The sequence below is a fragment of the Chaetodon trifascialis genome, chromosome 11, assembly GCF_039877785.1.
Source record: "Chaetodon trifascialis isolate fChaTrf1 chromosome 11, fChaTrf1.hap1, whole genome shotgun sequence".
Taxonomy (NCBI): Eukaryota; Metazoa; Chordata; class Actinopteri; order Chaetodontiformes; family Chaetodontidae; genus Chaetodon; species Chaetodon trifascialis.
The window spans coordinates 21,414,927-21,431,141 of NC_092066.1; the positions used below are offsets into that span (position 1 = coordinate 21,414,927).

Genomic DNA, 16,215 nt, shown 5'->3' on the forward strand with positions numbered 1-16,215 from the left:
GTGATGAAAAATTTAAATTGAGAAACAGTGAGGGATAGATAGGTAGAGAGGAAGAGGAACACTCTCCAAAATGGAAGACAAGTAAAGCCAGGTCAGCCATATTAGCAGCCTTCAGTGACCAGAGATTGTTGCCTAGCAGCATGCAAGAATAGTTTTTTTTCTCTTCTTTTCTCCTCACCCTCCTACTCCTCTTACATCTCTCTCTTTTCTCCTCGCCTCACCTCCTCCTCTCTGCTGCCCTCCCTGCGCTGTCTCACTCCCTTTCCACTCTTTTCCTCTCACCTTTCCATCTCCCCTCTGCTGTCCACATGTATCCCTCCACTCTGCTGATAGGCTCCACTTACATTCTTTTTACCTCTGTGCGAGGCTGGTGCTGCCTCATGCCGACAGCCAGCCTTTTTGTGTGTGTGTGTGTGAGTGTGTGAGTATGGCAGATTCCTCATGACAAGCCTTTCATCAGTGTGTAAAGCTGGCTGATGCAGCTGTTACACCAGCTCTGTGCTGCATCAGGATTACATGGCACATGTGAAGCCCGTGTCCTCCAACGCTTGGTCAAATACAGGATGACACATGGCATCAAGCGTGCAAGTGTGTGTGTTTGTGTGTCTAACACTAGGTTTTGACTTTTTTTTTTGAATGAGTAAATGTTATGATGATGTGATATTGATAGATGCTGCTCCATTGTATTTAATGGCATAAAGTTGTATGAGAGCTACTTCAGCTATTAATCTTGCTACTGCTACTACTACCATTATGACTTCAGTGTGCTGATACTACACCTGGCGCTTCAAGTGCTGTCAGGATGACAGGTTGTAGTTCCAACATCAAGAAGTATTAAAATTCCCTTTGCCAGATCTCCAGTTATGCATAAAATCTGTGTCTCTGTGGTTCACACATGCTTACAAATATGCCATATTTTCTTCTGTGATGTGAAAATCCTCAGTGGCTCACAGGTAAAACCCATATCTATTTGTGGAGGTTATGTCGTTAAATTATTTCCTATTTCCTCCTATCTGAGTTATATCTGCCAGAAAGTAAGGCAGCCAGCTGCTTGAAGACCTTATTAGCATTTTTTTTAAATGAAAGTACATGTTTGTGACATGCTTTGAATGATCTTCAGAGGGAGCCCATGGTCTTGCGGCTGAGAGCCACAGACAGTCGGGAGATCGACTGAGACAGTGTTGCTTTTTGTCTTTTCATTAAAATTGTTGATATCAACGAAATTATAGAATATTGCCAGCCTTATGCTTAAGATTTCAGGTTGTCTGGTAAAATATATCAGGATTTGACTACTTTATTATGGTATTGCAGCTATTATGTTTACTGCCATTTCTATATTGCTGAAATGGCTTGTTTCGTCTGGAGTACAATGCTTGTTGTGTGGGCTGCACTTGTAACAGACATGTTTCTTTATATGGCCCGAGGTTCAATTTACTGTGGCACCATTTGCTGTAAATGTGTGCCAGACATTTGTAGTACAATTCAAAACACAGACCTCTGTCGCCATAAGGACTGGAAATACCTTTGATGGGACCAATGTGCTCCTCTTGTCACAATGTTTCTGAGTGATACCACTGCCACTTTTTATGGTAGTATATATCTACAAATCCTGCCCTGTTTCTACTTCTGTAATCTCTGCTGGTTGTACCACTGTTATGGCTTTTAATGCTTGACCACCGCTACATCTGTTACTTTCCTCTTTGTGGAGTCTTCACACTTTCTTCTCACTGGCCTAGATTTTTCTCTGCTGAGATGTACTAGCGCACCTGTCCAGGATGTGTCACTGCCCTTTGCCAAATGCATGCTGGGATAAGCTCCTGCTCTACATGACCCTGAACATGAATAAGTCGAGAGAAAATTTAAAAAAAAAAAAAAAAAGCTGATGGCTAAAATGTTGAAGTGGATTCAATTTGAGTCCAGCAGTCGGCTGGTTTATCAATGATCTAATATTTGCTATGACCCCACTATGTCCATATTGAATTTGTGCGTGGAAATGTGTCTCTCTACACCTCCGCCCATCCTCTACCATCCTTATCTGTACAGTTGTTGCTGAATACAAGTGTAGGGGAGTGTAGGTGTGACAGCCAGTCAGCCTAAATTCTGGCATGTCAGACTGTCTTTAATAATAGTTTAAGAGTTGCATCTTCCCCTGTTTTCCAGGAGGTATGCCAGTGCCTGAGGTGGCGTCTGACACTGCCAGTGCTGCCACCATGTTGAGCCCCGTCCTCAACGCCTCCAACGGAGACGGCTCCGAGTCTGAAACCACCTCCGCCATCCTCGCCTCCGTCAAAGAACAGGTTAGAATTCTGTGTGTGTTGGTGTGTGTGTGTGTGTGCATGCAACATACATACAGCGCTGTCACGATTAATGAAATATGAACACCAGAAAGTAGTGAGGATAATTCCTCCAGTCCTGTCAGGGTGAGACAGGGCGACAGTTAACAGCGAACACAAATGATGGAATGCCCATCTGAACTAATGTGTCACAAATATGTCATCACATTTTGATCTGTTTGCAGAAAGCCCTCAGCTACAGCCTCTCAGTGTAATTTTGAAAATGCTCTAATGTGGTGGGATGCATCATTTGGCGACATTTTGTCAAAGTCTGAGTGGTTTTGGTGGATATAATGCGTATGATGAAGGGGTAAATGGACAAGGCAAAGCCCACACCTTGATTTCTTTTTCAGTGAAGCTAACGTTTGGCTGTAGAGCTACACTTTGGTGTCCATTATATATTGATGAAGGTTAGAATATTCATGACTCTGCCAGAGCGTGTCTTGATGTGTTCAACTGTTTAAACTTGGACTGCTAGATGTCTGCCATTAGCCTACATTACTGTTTAGACCTATGCTAACTTTAAGATGATTTTTAATGGTTATAAAATCCGCTGTCCCCTTACATTCTGTGTTTTGACATATGATACAGGTATATAATATATGGCATTTGTGTTGCATTGTCAGGCTTTAAACGTACATGTCATTTCCTCAGTTGAGTCTTGCACCAAAGAGTGGTAGATTCTGCACTTCCCATTGAGTCTTTGAGATCTAGACATAACTTTGGGGATGATCTTAAATGCACACATTTCACAAACAGTGTAAAACAGCTCCCGAGGTAGTTTTCTCAAATGGATTTTCACAGTCTTTCGGTCCACAAAAGGCAGATGCAACGCAGTATGACCCTTTCCCACCCACGATTGGCAGTTATTTCAAGCTATCCTTAACATTCAAGCTGCGCTGATCTGTCTGTCAGGAACTGACACAGTTTCATAATGTCACCACTTTAAAGAATAAATCAATATCTGGCTGAAAAGCAGTCAGTGTTTCCCTGCACGCTGGAGTACACTTCTACAACACATGCTTGATAAAGGTGAGAAATTAAACCACTGGAGGTAACCACAAACAAGATTTCCTGCCGGCCTTCAGATGTTTTTTCGGACTTGTGTGACTAAAGTTCAGATATGGATGAATAACACGCTGAATGAATTTCACTTTCATGTCAAACCTGTTTGATTTGGTGCATTGTACCAGTTGGTGCTGTTCATTTGTGGTTTGAAAGCAAAATGGGCCAGCTACTTATAATGAGTACTGAGTAGATGAAGTGCATGAATTCAAAGCTAAAGCTGAACTACTAGTGAATCCATCAGCCTGTCATGGAAGTGATCTTATAAGCAAGATCATCTGTTAACCATGGATAACATGCATGTGTGCATCAGCATGAGAGCAGGTATTTTTCTATATCAATCAGAAGGAAAGAGGAAGCAGAGGTTTGTTGTGTTGAGTAACCTCCACACCTCCTCCGTAACATTTTCCAGTCAGTTTCAGTGTCAAAGCTCGAGTTGCAGGCTTGACTTATGATGCTCATAATTATTTTTTCGTGAGCTCTTTGTGAACACCAAAGAGGATAAATGTGCACCTAAGAAACATCAGTGCATAAGTGCTGCATGAGAGGTAAGAATGAATCCTCGCTGCTCCATTATTTTTTGCTTTGGACTTTTACTGATGATTCAATTTTATATGCTCAAATCCAAGATTTTGCAAGATTAAAAGTCAGAAACAGTTTCAGCCTCATCGACTTACTGCGTACCAGGAAACAAAAAACGTTGGATTGGACTGAATTGTTTCTCAGCAGAAAAATGGAAATATTCAGCTGCTGCTGCTGCTGGTGCTACATAGAAAAGTAAAGTGACCAAAGTCAGGGGTGAGTTTCTGAGGACCATTTATGTTTCAGTCAAATTTAATGCTAATCCATCCAGAATTTGTCCAGATATTTTAATCTGGACCAAAGTGTTGAACAGATGGACTGTTGCAATGGCACTGCCACCCCCAAAGCCACAATACCAGCGTATCTCAAATCTACAATCAGCTTTTCTCCCATGGGATTAGCACCAGTCAACATACAGTGAATATAGAGCAGATTAAATGTGATGTTAGTGTGAGATTTCATTATGTGTTCCAATTTAAAGGGGAACTCTACTGATTTTAAACATCAAGTGTGTTTACAGGTGTTGGGGAGTACTAACGCATATGTAAAGTTGTACAAAGCCCTTGTGCCTCTAGAGGGAGCTGCGTGAAATAGGATATCTGATGCAGCCTCAGGTGACGTCACTTGAGGCTGCATCAGTTGGGGCTCAAGCTTGAGAAACAATCTGGTGGTGTGGAGTAAGTAAGACCAGACCTCTGTAGTCCGCTGCTCATGACAGAACCCATAATAGCATAACACACCCAAATCTCCATATGAACTGTCTGCAGTCGAGCTGTATTGTGGGTAATGTAGGCAACATGTTTTGGCAAGGAAGCGAATGCATGGAATAAAAGAGGACGGTATCTCTGGCTCTGCTGCACTGTTTTTCATCCTTTTTAAAAAAAAACAAAAAAAAAAAAACAAGCTGCCCATCATGAGTCTGGCAATGTTAGGAAAGTGCAGTGCTTCATGGTTGGAGTACTCTTTCAGTGCTGATAGCATTGCTTTTAATGCTGGTTCTGTCTGGAACTGGTCTGAGAAGATGTGCAGTGTGTATTTGTCCATGCAGTGTGTGGGTGCAGCTCGAGTGGATACTTAATACTGTGGACACTGTGTGTGTCACTGAGTACTATAAAATGTGAGGAAATGTACTCTGAAATGCAGACGCTAAATATAGCCAGTGAAAATGCTGAGAGTAGAAAAAAATAATAGCTTCTGCATGTTTTAGACTGAAACCTCACTGTGAGATACTACAATGTTCTGGAAGTCCATGTCTAAGTGGGTCATGTTGATGTGGACACACACACACACACACACACACACACACACACACACACACACACACACACACAGGTCATGTGCACACACTCAGATGATCTAGGGCATGGTAATGGCCTTCTGGTGAGAATGTGTAAAAAGGGCTGGAGTGGAGAAGAGGGGAATGGAGGGAGTGTCAGCTATTTGAAGGAAGTGAAGACGAATAGATACTTGCTCACTCTTTCCTCCACCTCCCTCCTTCTTGCTCTACAAGCTGGAGTCGTTATATTTCATGCTCCTGCACCATGGTGAAGTTATTATTATTTTTCAAGCCAGTCATTTGTCACTTCCTTTCATACTTGCTTTTGCAGTGTGTAATTTTTCAATATGTTTGGGCTTTTGCCGGTGTTTGTCACCAGACTGTAGAAAGGAGGCAGGGATATATTTTTCTGTTTTTCAGCCAATACACACACGCACACACGCACGCACACTGCTTCCCATTCATTTTGGTTCATAAAGACAAGGTCAGGCATGAAAGACCAAGAAAAGGCTTCACACATACACAGACACATGTGGTCTGTGGACGCACAGACACACACACACACACACACACACACACACACACACACACACACACACACACACACACACACACACACACACACACACACACACACACACACACACACTCATGTACACTCTGCCAATCAGACTCTTTTGCCTCTGCTGACTCACACCAGGAGATCCCTGCTGCTGTTTTTCCTCTGTTCCCTTCTACTCACATGAGATTGATTAGCCATTCGACGCTGTATTTATCACATCTGTCAGCTTTTGTCCTCGTATCGTTCATCATCACTGCTGTCAACACATCTGCTATTGGGGGAGCACAGTGTGAAGTGCCTGCTCTGAAAGAGTTTAATTCTAATGTGAGATTTGAAAAATCTGACATATTGTCATATTGAATGACATATAAAGTGGAAGTGGTACAGGCTATTGATTAGATGTCTTTTGCTTACAGCCTGGTAACATTTTACAATACAGTCAGTTCTGAAATGTTGAATGTGTTTTTTGAAAGCCCTCAAAATGGTTTTTGTCCTACCAGCAGGCAGGGACCTACAGCAGTTCAAATCAAAATGCCTCATTTTGTTTTAAAATATGAATTCAATTAAAAACCATTGTTTCTTTCTTCTAGTGCCTCTAACAACTTTTTGGTGCTAAAAATTGCATTTTGAACATTAAAAAAAAACAAGGTTTTGCTAGTCCAAAAAGACAACAAAGAAAAATATTGGGTGTTTTGATTCATGCAATATGCATGGCACTCTTATTTAGGAGCAGAAAATGTGGGAGGAAGGAACAGAATTTTATGGAAATGAGTTGCCTTAATAGCCAAATGGTTACAGTGCATGCAGCATGTTGGTCACACAGTTGCCTCAAAAGGAAAGATTTTTATACAAACAGTGCTTGCACCTGCAGCAGAGGGAACTGCATGTGAAATTTAATGGTAAGGAATAGAGCAATAAATGTCACTTTATCATAAGTAGTACAGACAAGAAAAAACCTAAGTGACAGCAATAAAGACACATTCCATTATTTCAATTATTTTATATTCTAAGTCAGAGCCACATGCAGTGTCCTGGTGTTGTAAATACTCACTAGCACACAAATCAGTATTAATCCACAGCTTAAAATGTTCCCCAACAAATGCAGTTTTGTTTTATCTTCTAAGGACAGCAATGTCAGTCTGTCTGCGGGTCAGCTGGGTCAGACTGGAATATCTGAACAACTGTTTGACGGATTACTCTCACATTTTGTATATTTTTGTACATTCATGGTCCCCCGTGGATGAATCTCACTGACTTTGGTGATCCACTGACCTTTCCTCTACTGAGGATGATATTAGGAAGAAGTGGTCCGCACACTGTATATGCTCCAAAGATATTTATTTACTAAAAGAGGCAACGTTTCAATCCCATGGAATCGAAAGGTTGAGAGACCGACTAACACATCGTTGGTTTTGGTCTTTTAGTGGGATTTGATGACAATAAGACAAACATATGCTAACTTGGCTCCTCTTTTTGAATATGCTTTAAATCATCCTTCTGCTGGAGCTCTCTGTTCAGCACCACACAATACACGCAAGACCAGCAGTTCAGACCCCACTGCTTCTCAGACATTATTGTTTCCTTTCAGGGCCGGCTCTAGCCCTTTGGCTGCCCTAGGCCATATTGAGTTAGGCACCCCGAAACAAAAAAAAAAAAAATACTCTTATAGTCACTCCAACACTTCAAGGAGCAAATTATGACTTGAAGAATCAACTCTAATAAATTGCACATACAAAAATGCTACAAAGCAAATAATGGCTATGTAACAAGGATATTTAACAAATTGGATTAACTCCATAAACTGTACAAGAACACTCTTAAAACACACGGTAAGGACAGAGAGCAAATTATGACCAATCAACTGGATTAACTATACCCTCTATAAACAAAAGTGCTTTTATGGATACTGTACGTACCACTACAAAATTAAGAGATTGAGGTTCTTGAAGTTTTGTCTCTATCTCAAATAATAAAAGATGAATAGTAAAATTGCCGCAGCATTAAAATTTGACTCGTCCGGACTTCCTAATAGCAAATTCGTTGATGGTATCATCAAATGATATTTTACTTGAGACCTCTTGGTTAATGCTCATCAGTGCAAGCCCACTGAGGCACTCCTGACTCATCGTTGACCTCAGGTAGGTCTTAAGTAATTTCAATTTCCAGAAGCTTCTTTCAGCAGAAGCTACTGTCACAGGTAGTGTGACAGCAATTCTTAGAACCACCCACATATTTGGAAAAATTTCTTCAACTTTCTTCTCCTTCAAGTAATTCAGAATCTCCATTGTCGTCATGCCGGCTTTTGACAACACTGGAAAATTTTTAAACTCAAGTGCCGGTTCCCTCCCATCAACAAGAGTTTGAAACATTCTTGCAGTGATGTAACTGACACATCAACAATGACATTGAAAAAGGAAATTTCCAATTTCTTTAGCGCATCTCCCTCTGGCTCATCAGGGGATTCATAAGAGAACTATCTTTTCTGTTTTTCTCAGTCTCTTCTGCTTTAGGACAGTGTCCACATTCATCTCCTCACAGAGACCTCTTGCAGATACCTGAGCAGAAGCGAACCCAGTACTTCTGTAGCTGACCAGAGAGGCTTCAGTTGTCCTCAGGAGATTCAGAGTCACGTCCAGTTGCATAGACACTGACTGCAGTGCTTTGCTGACATGATGAATTTTGGCTAGCATGTCATACCGCACAACGCTAGAGAAGCGGTATGACCCAACCTCTTCAGCCAAAGTCTGCACCTCAGTTTTAATCATAGAATCAGTGGCTTTCTCCCTGACCTCAAGAAGGGCATCCCTCACCTCCGCTGTCTGGAATCTCACAGCCGTATTCGACCAGGATTTCACGGTTGTTTTGATGTGGTGCTTTAGGATGGTTCACCTTTGTGTGGAGGCAGAGAATAGTGTAAAAAATAGTTCATTGCATCTGTGGAGCTTTTTGCTTCATCAGCAACAACAAGATTTAATGTATGAGCTCCGCATGGGACAAATAAAGCCCTGGGATTTTGTCTCAAAAGTCTGGCTTGGACGCCTTTTGACTTCCCCTTTATGTTTGCGCCATTGTTGTAAGACTGTCCCCAGCAGTCTTCAAATGGGAGGTTAAGCTCTTCTAGCCTCTTCAGGATAAGGTTGGAAAGGCTTTCTCCCGTGGATGATTCCACCTCAAGGAACAACATGAAATGTTCTTGTACTGTAGGGGTGTCTGTGCCCTCTACTGCAACCATTCGAACTATAACAGACAACTGCTTTATGTGGCTGAGGTCTGGGGTGCAATCCAAAATAATTGAGTAATATTTGGCTTGCTTTATCCTCTTTAACATAAACTGTAAAATTTTTTCACCAATAACCAATTGAGTCAAACTTGGCCATGAGTTCAACTTCCTTAAGGAAGTTTCCATTATTTGGCTCATATAGGCTGTCTGAGGTCCCTCGCAGGGGAATATTTCACTTGGCAAAAGACTGTATTATGGTCACCAACCTGGTCAGGACTTCACACCAGTGCCATTTCCATTTGGTCAATTGTCTGGCCCTTTGCAAGTCTAGTTTCCAGTTCTTTCCATGTGGAGCTTGCAGCAGAAGCAATACAGAGTATTTTTTTTCCCTTGAATATACAAGCCAGCTCCTCTTGATTTTCTCCCCATTTACTAATTTCCTGTAGAAGTGGTGGTGGTGGCAGCTTCTCCCATTATCTCTTTTTGGGAATGTAAAGTCTGGACTGATCTGGTTTGGTCCTCTGCTAACTAACTCTGTCCTTACCGCATCACAGATGGCTGGCCAGTCAGCAGGATCTGTAGGTGCTCCCAGCCAATTTAATACATAATGAGTCAGACTGATTTTTTTTTTAATCAATTTTTAGTCAATAAATCAGTAAAAGGAGTTTAAAAGTTTTAAATATGACCAAAGACCCAAACTCTTGCATATTTAATCATCAGAACTCATGGTGGCTTTATAATTTAAACACTGACATTAACACATGCAGATCAGCTGAACTGCAGCTCAGCTCTTTTACATATGCAGTCTGAGTAAATAACCATAACTGAGACATTGGAGTGTCAGAAAACTACTGTTGCATGACTACCAGTGAGTGTTATTCAGCAAATACAACACAGCAATCAACCAGTCCTGACATATAATCAGAGTTTTCAAGGATAAACTGACAACATAGGTAAAAGCATTTCGTGGTCCTCCTTAGCGAAAGCAACTGCGTGTTCTTGTTCTGTTTATTCCAAAGCTGGAAACCACAGCACATACAACCTTCCTTTCGATCACGTTGGCAACATGACCTCCTACTGTGTTTTTACAAGCCACAACAAGGTGCAGCACAAGTAACGTCAGATAGAAAAGAGATGTTGTTGCCTCACCGAAGAAGAAAACATGACAACGGCATCAAGGATCTGAAAATTACGGAATTCAAGAGGAGAAAAACCGCAGCCGGGAGAGAAAACAAGTGTGGAAAAAAAGTACAAAGAAGAAAATCTAACTTTCTAATGGTTTTCAAATCGGAGATTTTCGGCAGAACGTGGCGTTTCAGCAGCCTCTCAGCCACGAGATAATGAATGGGAATCTGGTTCTGAGAAGCGTTCACTCTAATTGGCAGTGAAGCAGGAAACAGCTCCTCTCAGGTCAGACTTTCAACTTATAGGAATCCAAACTGAGAGCAGTTTATACAGCGTTTAATTAGGCTTACTGAGAAAATAAAAGTACAGCCTTTATTTTCTCTGTTAGCCTAATTAAACATGAGATCTTCTCTTCACCTATAACGCATCATTTTATAAATGCTCTTGAAGTGTTACTCTCTGTTTTTAACACACTGGTTTCAAAGCACAAATACTTCACATTACACTCATTTAGGATTGGTGTTAATGCATGCGAGATGATAAAAAAGACAGGATTAATAGCTTTTTGAAAACAATCAGCCTGATGGTGATTCTGCTCACTCTTGGATGATTCATTAAGTTCTTTTATTGGTGTTTTCTTGCAGCAGCCCTGCAATAATAATGGATGCTATCAGCCTTTCCTCCCCCTCTCACAGCTACTCTCTTCATTTGTTTATTAAGGATTAATTAAGATTTGTTTAGCATCAGCTACCTCATTAAACTACCAAATATAGTTCTCTTCAAAGTTCACAGCAGAGTTAGATATTCATAAGGAGTGGTTTCAAAGTGGATCAAATATTTATTTTGTTTTACTTCTTATGCAAGGGGCCATGCAGAAAAAGAAAAGCAGAATATTTAAGGAATGAGGAGGGAGGGGAGGGATTTGGGAAGGAAATGTGTTTGCTCATGCTTTGTCTTCTCCCCGTTCTCTTTTGTTCTGTCAGGCAAAGTGTTGGCATTCGAGAAAGTTTTTTGCTTTTGATATTTTCATCTGAAGGAAAACTCCTGACCAGAGCACCATAGACATTGAACAATATGTTTTATTTGAGCTGTGAAATGTTGCTGCATGTTTTTGGTGAATATGGATGCATTTATTTGTATTTGTGTGTGTTTGCATCCATACAGAATAGAGCAGACAGAATAAATCCTGTCTCCTTTGCTAAATTACTAATCCTACTATGGTGAAGGGATGACCCACCCTACCCTGCCTCTGATTGGCCAGTACTTGGTTGGTTTGGTTTTGGTTAAGCTTAGGCGTGAAAGGTGATGATTGTTTAGGGTTAGGGTAAGAATAGCAGGGTAGGCAGAGAAGGCAGGTCATCCATTCAGCATGGTAGGATTGGTCAGTTGGCATCTTCTTTAGCTACTGCTTCTTCACTACTGAAGCTTTCCATTCCCACATGCCATATGCAGCTGACATCATAACGGTGGCAGATTTACAGCTGAACTTCTCATTCATTTTTGAAATAGCGGTTCCTTGACTTCAGACAGCGCGAGACAAAAGCAGCTTGTCACTTAGCTGGGGACTGTTGATGTTGCCTGCTGAAATGTGAAATGTGCTCAAACTGTTGCTGGCAGATTTTTATCAGCTGAGCTAATTAAGCAAACATTGGCTTCATGGAGTAGTTGGAAATGCTGTCTGAATTTTTAATGTTTCAAGTTCATTGTTTTAAATACATGCTGTCTAAAGCATGTCCCATGCAAAAAGTCAGCATCCTTACTGGATGACGATAAGGAATAGTATAATAATACTTTTACTTGTAAATAAGGGACAAAATATAAGGTCAGGGGCTGCACGGTGGCGCAGCAGGTAGTGCGTGTGCCTCACAGAAAGAAGGTCGCAGGTTCGATTCCCGGGTCGGGCCTTTCTGTGTGAAGTTTGCATGTTCTTCCCGTGCATGCGTGGGTTCTCTCCGGGTACTCCGGCTTCCTCCCACAGACCAAAAACATGCTCATTAGGTTAATTGGTGACTCTAAATTGCCCCTAGGTGTGAGTGTGAGTGTGAATGGTTGTTTGTATGAGCCCTGCGATCGGCTGGCGACCGGTCCAGGGTGTACCCTGCCTCCCGCCTGTTGACAGCCGAGATAGGCTCCGGCCCCCCCGCGACAAGCGATAAGCGGCATAGAAAATGGATGGATGGAATATAAGGTCAGACTATTATTTCATTCTGACAAAGCCCTGTTTGGCTGCTTATCTCCCACACTTGTTTCTGTTTTCATGCTTAACATTACAACAAACAGGGATCTTAGATGCAGGGTTGGGTTGGCAACCATAAATCTATCTGTGGTTAAGATGGTAATTTCATGCTAATCTCTGATAGCATCATACACACACACCACACACTGTACGTGTTAGTCATGAATGAGACTTGTTTATTTAACTACTAACTTGTGTTAATGATGCGCTCCTTGGAGCTGATGTAACACTCAGTTACACTACCTTTAGATTAGATAAACACAATGTTTATAATCCATTCCGTTTACTTTAGCTGTTTTATGTTTGGGGCCATCAATTGATGGCTGCATTTGAGTGCATATGTATTTGTATGTGGGCATGTTATCCACCTGTTGCAGAGTGTCACTTTTTTAGCCGTTCGCTGTCTGTAGCTTGAAGTGCAAAGTAGTGACAGGGGAGTCAATGCAGTGCATTGTGGGTAGGGCTTGGAAAGGACCATGCGTTTCTTACATTTGGCAGCTCAATCTCATTGTCAGACCTCTCTGCTACCTGCCACAGCACGGGAAAAAAAATGGTTGACTGGGGACTGACAGGTAAGTTAGACCGAGGTGGTGTGTGTGTGTGTGTGTGTGTGTGTGTGTGTGTGTGTGTGTGTGTGTGTGTGTGTGTGTGTGTGTGTGTGTGTGTGTGTGTGTGAGAGAGTGTGTGAGTGTAGGCTCTGTTGGGTTGCATAGTTGAGTCCACTGCTTCAGACTTGACTGAAAGAGTTCAGCTCTGTGAGATGTGTTATGCAAAGAGCTGAGCAGACGGTTGACTCTGCAAAGGAAAAGATACCACACTTTATATTTGATGAGTATAAGTCGAGTGGTAGATGTTGATTATTTTATTACAGGCAAATGAAGAAAGAGACAGATGCTGCAATGAAGCCAGAGCCAGAATTTCAGCTCATGCATTAGTGAGCACTGAGGGTTTATTTATTTATTATCAGTTCTACAGCATTTTGCACTCTTTTCCTACTTTTTCAACCCCTCCTTCCACAGATATATAACATTCAAATTCAAAGGTTGCATTTGAATATATGTTTGGTATATCAGTGAGGCAATATTTTCTTAGTCTCATATATCATATCGGGAGGAAATCAACAGTCTTGCAGGGTGGCACAGGGAACAACCTGCTTCTCAGGGTCAACAAAGCCAGTTGTTGATTTGAGGAAAAAGGTGGGAAATACACATCCCTGTCTATATCAGTGTGCTGTGTTGGAACAGTTGTTGGTGAACAGTTTTGGGTTCCTGGGAATCAGCAGCATCACGGAGAACCTGTCATGGTTATCTCACGTCTCCATCCTGGTTAGGAGAGTTCAGAAACGACTGTATATCTTCAGAAGGCAAAATTCACACATTCTTGTTAACTTTTACACAGGAGCATCTCAAAGCACGACTGGAAACATTGCTAATTGGCATGGGATGTGTCCTACCAAGCATCAGTGACATCAGTGAAGTAGTGAGGTCCTTGTGCAGAGCACAAAGGACACTAAAAGACAGGACCCAACCCAGCAACAGCCTGTTCACCCTGCTGCTGTCTGGCAAGAGATACAGAAGTATCTGCTGCTGTACCACCAGACTACCGAGCAGCTTCTTTCCTCAAGCTGCAAGACTCCCCATCTCCATCATCAGTAATAGCTTATTTTTCTGACTTATTATTTATTCATCCATTTATATAATTTTTGTTTTGTGAGTAGCGTTAAGGGACAACAACTAGCATTTCATTTTATAACGCCATGTTGTACAATGACAAAAATTTACTTTGTACCTTGTAACAGCAACAGAAAACGTTCTATACTTTCATAGCATATTGTCAAACAACAGGTTGAACAAATGTATGCTTTAAAAAGACAGCAAAGCTGAAAGGAACTGGCAGGCCACCAAAAACACTGTTATCACATTTAAAGCAACCAGTTTGATGTGGATTGGAGCAGGATATTGAGCAACCGGTCACAAGCTGGAGCAGCCTTTCAGTCAGCCAATCGTACAAGTGGGTCAGGACAGTACACAAAGCTGCAGCAACAGAGCAGAGAGCATGCACAGCAAGTGAGTTAGCAGCTGACTGTCCAACAACAATGCAGAATGTCTGCAGGAGGAAATCAGCAGGCTGCCTCTAGCTCCTCTCTCTTGTGTCACATTGTCTTGAGTCTCATACATTTACAAAGAGTGCATATTAATAGCCGTTCTTGATCAAAGTGTTCTGCGGTAGACTCATTTTTTTTTGGCGTCATGGAAAATGATGTGGGCACATAAAGTTCCAGCATGAATAATTTGAAGGGTTTTTTTTTATTATTTATTTTGACTTGTAAGGCAGCGTATTGTTGATTGGTTATGGTTGAAGTGCCATAATATACAAACACGTATTCAACATAGATTTATATCATTTTAGCATGAAAACAATTATAGCAAGTACAGTGAGTCAGTTGGCAGATGCTTTTATCCAAAGCAATGTACATATGAAGTCACACACTGATGACAAAGTGTTGGGGGACTGCCGTGGCCAGGGGTTGAACCACCAACCTCCTGATTGGCAGACAACTGCTCTACCTCCTGAGCTATAGCCACCCTATATCATGGCAGCAGTACTAATGTGATTGTTCAGTATTGGAGGCTGCGTGAACCAGAGTTTCACTGTGAGGACAAGACTATTTGAAGTGCTACGTGCAGTCACCAGGGGTATCATTTAGCTAGTTGTTGAAGGGCAGTAAATGCCTTCAAATGTCATCTGGCTGCCTATTAAACCAGTGTCTTGTTTTCTTTTTCTAATCATAAGGTTAAATACAGAATTTGGGACTTGCGGCTATGGAGGGAATTACATCATTACTTCTGCACATGAGAAATGTTAGGCCTTTCTCAACACAGTGCACTCACACAGAGGCCGAGCCTGGTCTCATTCGCACAGTGTCAAATGCCCCCGCTTTGTCACACCCCTCGCTGTCTCATACAGGCATACAAGGTACCCTTTAGCACCTGTATGAGATGCATCGAGCTAACTCCACTGTTAAACCATCTGCAGCAATATTAGATGTGATGTAGTATAAAGAGCAAGAAAATCCACAAATGCAAGAAGGTAGGGTGGATGGACGAGCCAAACAAACATGCAGCTTTCACCTATGAGGCCAGGGGATTGTGTCCTGTGACAAACAGAAAGTGGACAACCTTTTTTTTCTAAACCTAACCAAACTGTGACTGTTTCACAACATTAACCACTTGTTAGAAAGGCTTTCTGGCAGGAAGACTTTGTGCGTCGCTGGAATGAGAACTTGATGGACGGTTGGAGAAGTTGCTCTGGGGGTCTAATATTGCTGCAGATGGGTTTACTGGAGAGTAAGTTGAAAGGCCGGTGCTTCTCATATAAACACTAAGGGTACCATGTCTGTCTGTATGAGACACTGAGGGCCAGAACAAAGCAGTGATATCTGACGCTCTGGGAATGAGACCAGGTTAGTAGTCCAACCTCCAGAGTAAAGGAATATACAGTACATTCAGTTTGCACTTGGGACAGGAGTCTTCTGGCTGATAGTCAACTCAGCTGGATGCTTTCAAGAGCAGTGAGCAAGAGATGCATCCACATATACACGTGTTATCCTTACTCTGAGGTATATTACACAACATTTAAAATCAGTCTACCAAAAGTTTTTAGATCTTATGACGCCTCTTTCCAGCCATGCCATGAGGAAACCAGTTGAAACCAGTCGGCATTTCCTTTTTGTAATACATTTTTAGATATTTTTTTGCTTTCACGTGCCCTAACTAATGAGGCTTTTTAACTGCATCCTTTGCTCGGTGCAAGTGT

The 16,215-nt window shown here is 41.7% G+C and overlaps 1 protein-coding gene across 7 annotated transcripts in view; it reads left to right on the forward strand.

The window, feature by feature from the left end:
• ctnnd2b (catenin (cadherin-associated protein), delta 2b) overlaps window positions 1-16,215 on the forward strand; it is a 165,046-nt gene that overhangs the window by 30,031 nt on the left and 118,800 nt on the right. For all 7 annotated transcript variants that reach the window (XM_070973592.1, XM_070973594.1, XM_070973596.1 and 4 more), the window contains exon 2: window positions 2,161-2,297. In XM_070973592.1, coding sequence (XP_070829693.1) covers window positions 2,166-2,297 — 132 coding nt within the window. In that variant the 5' untranslated portion in view covers window positions 2,161-2,165. The remainder of the gene's footprint in view (window positions 1-2,160; window positions 2,298-16,215) is intronic.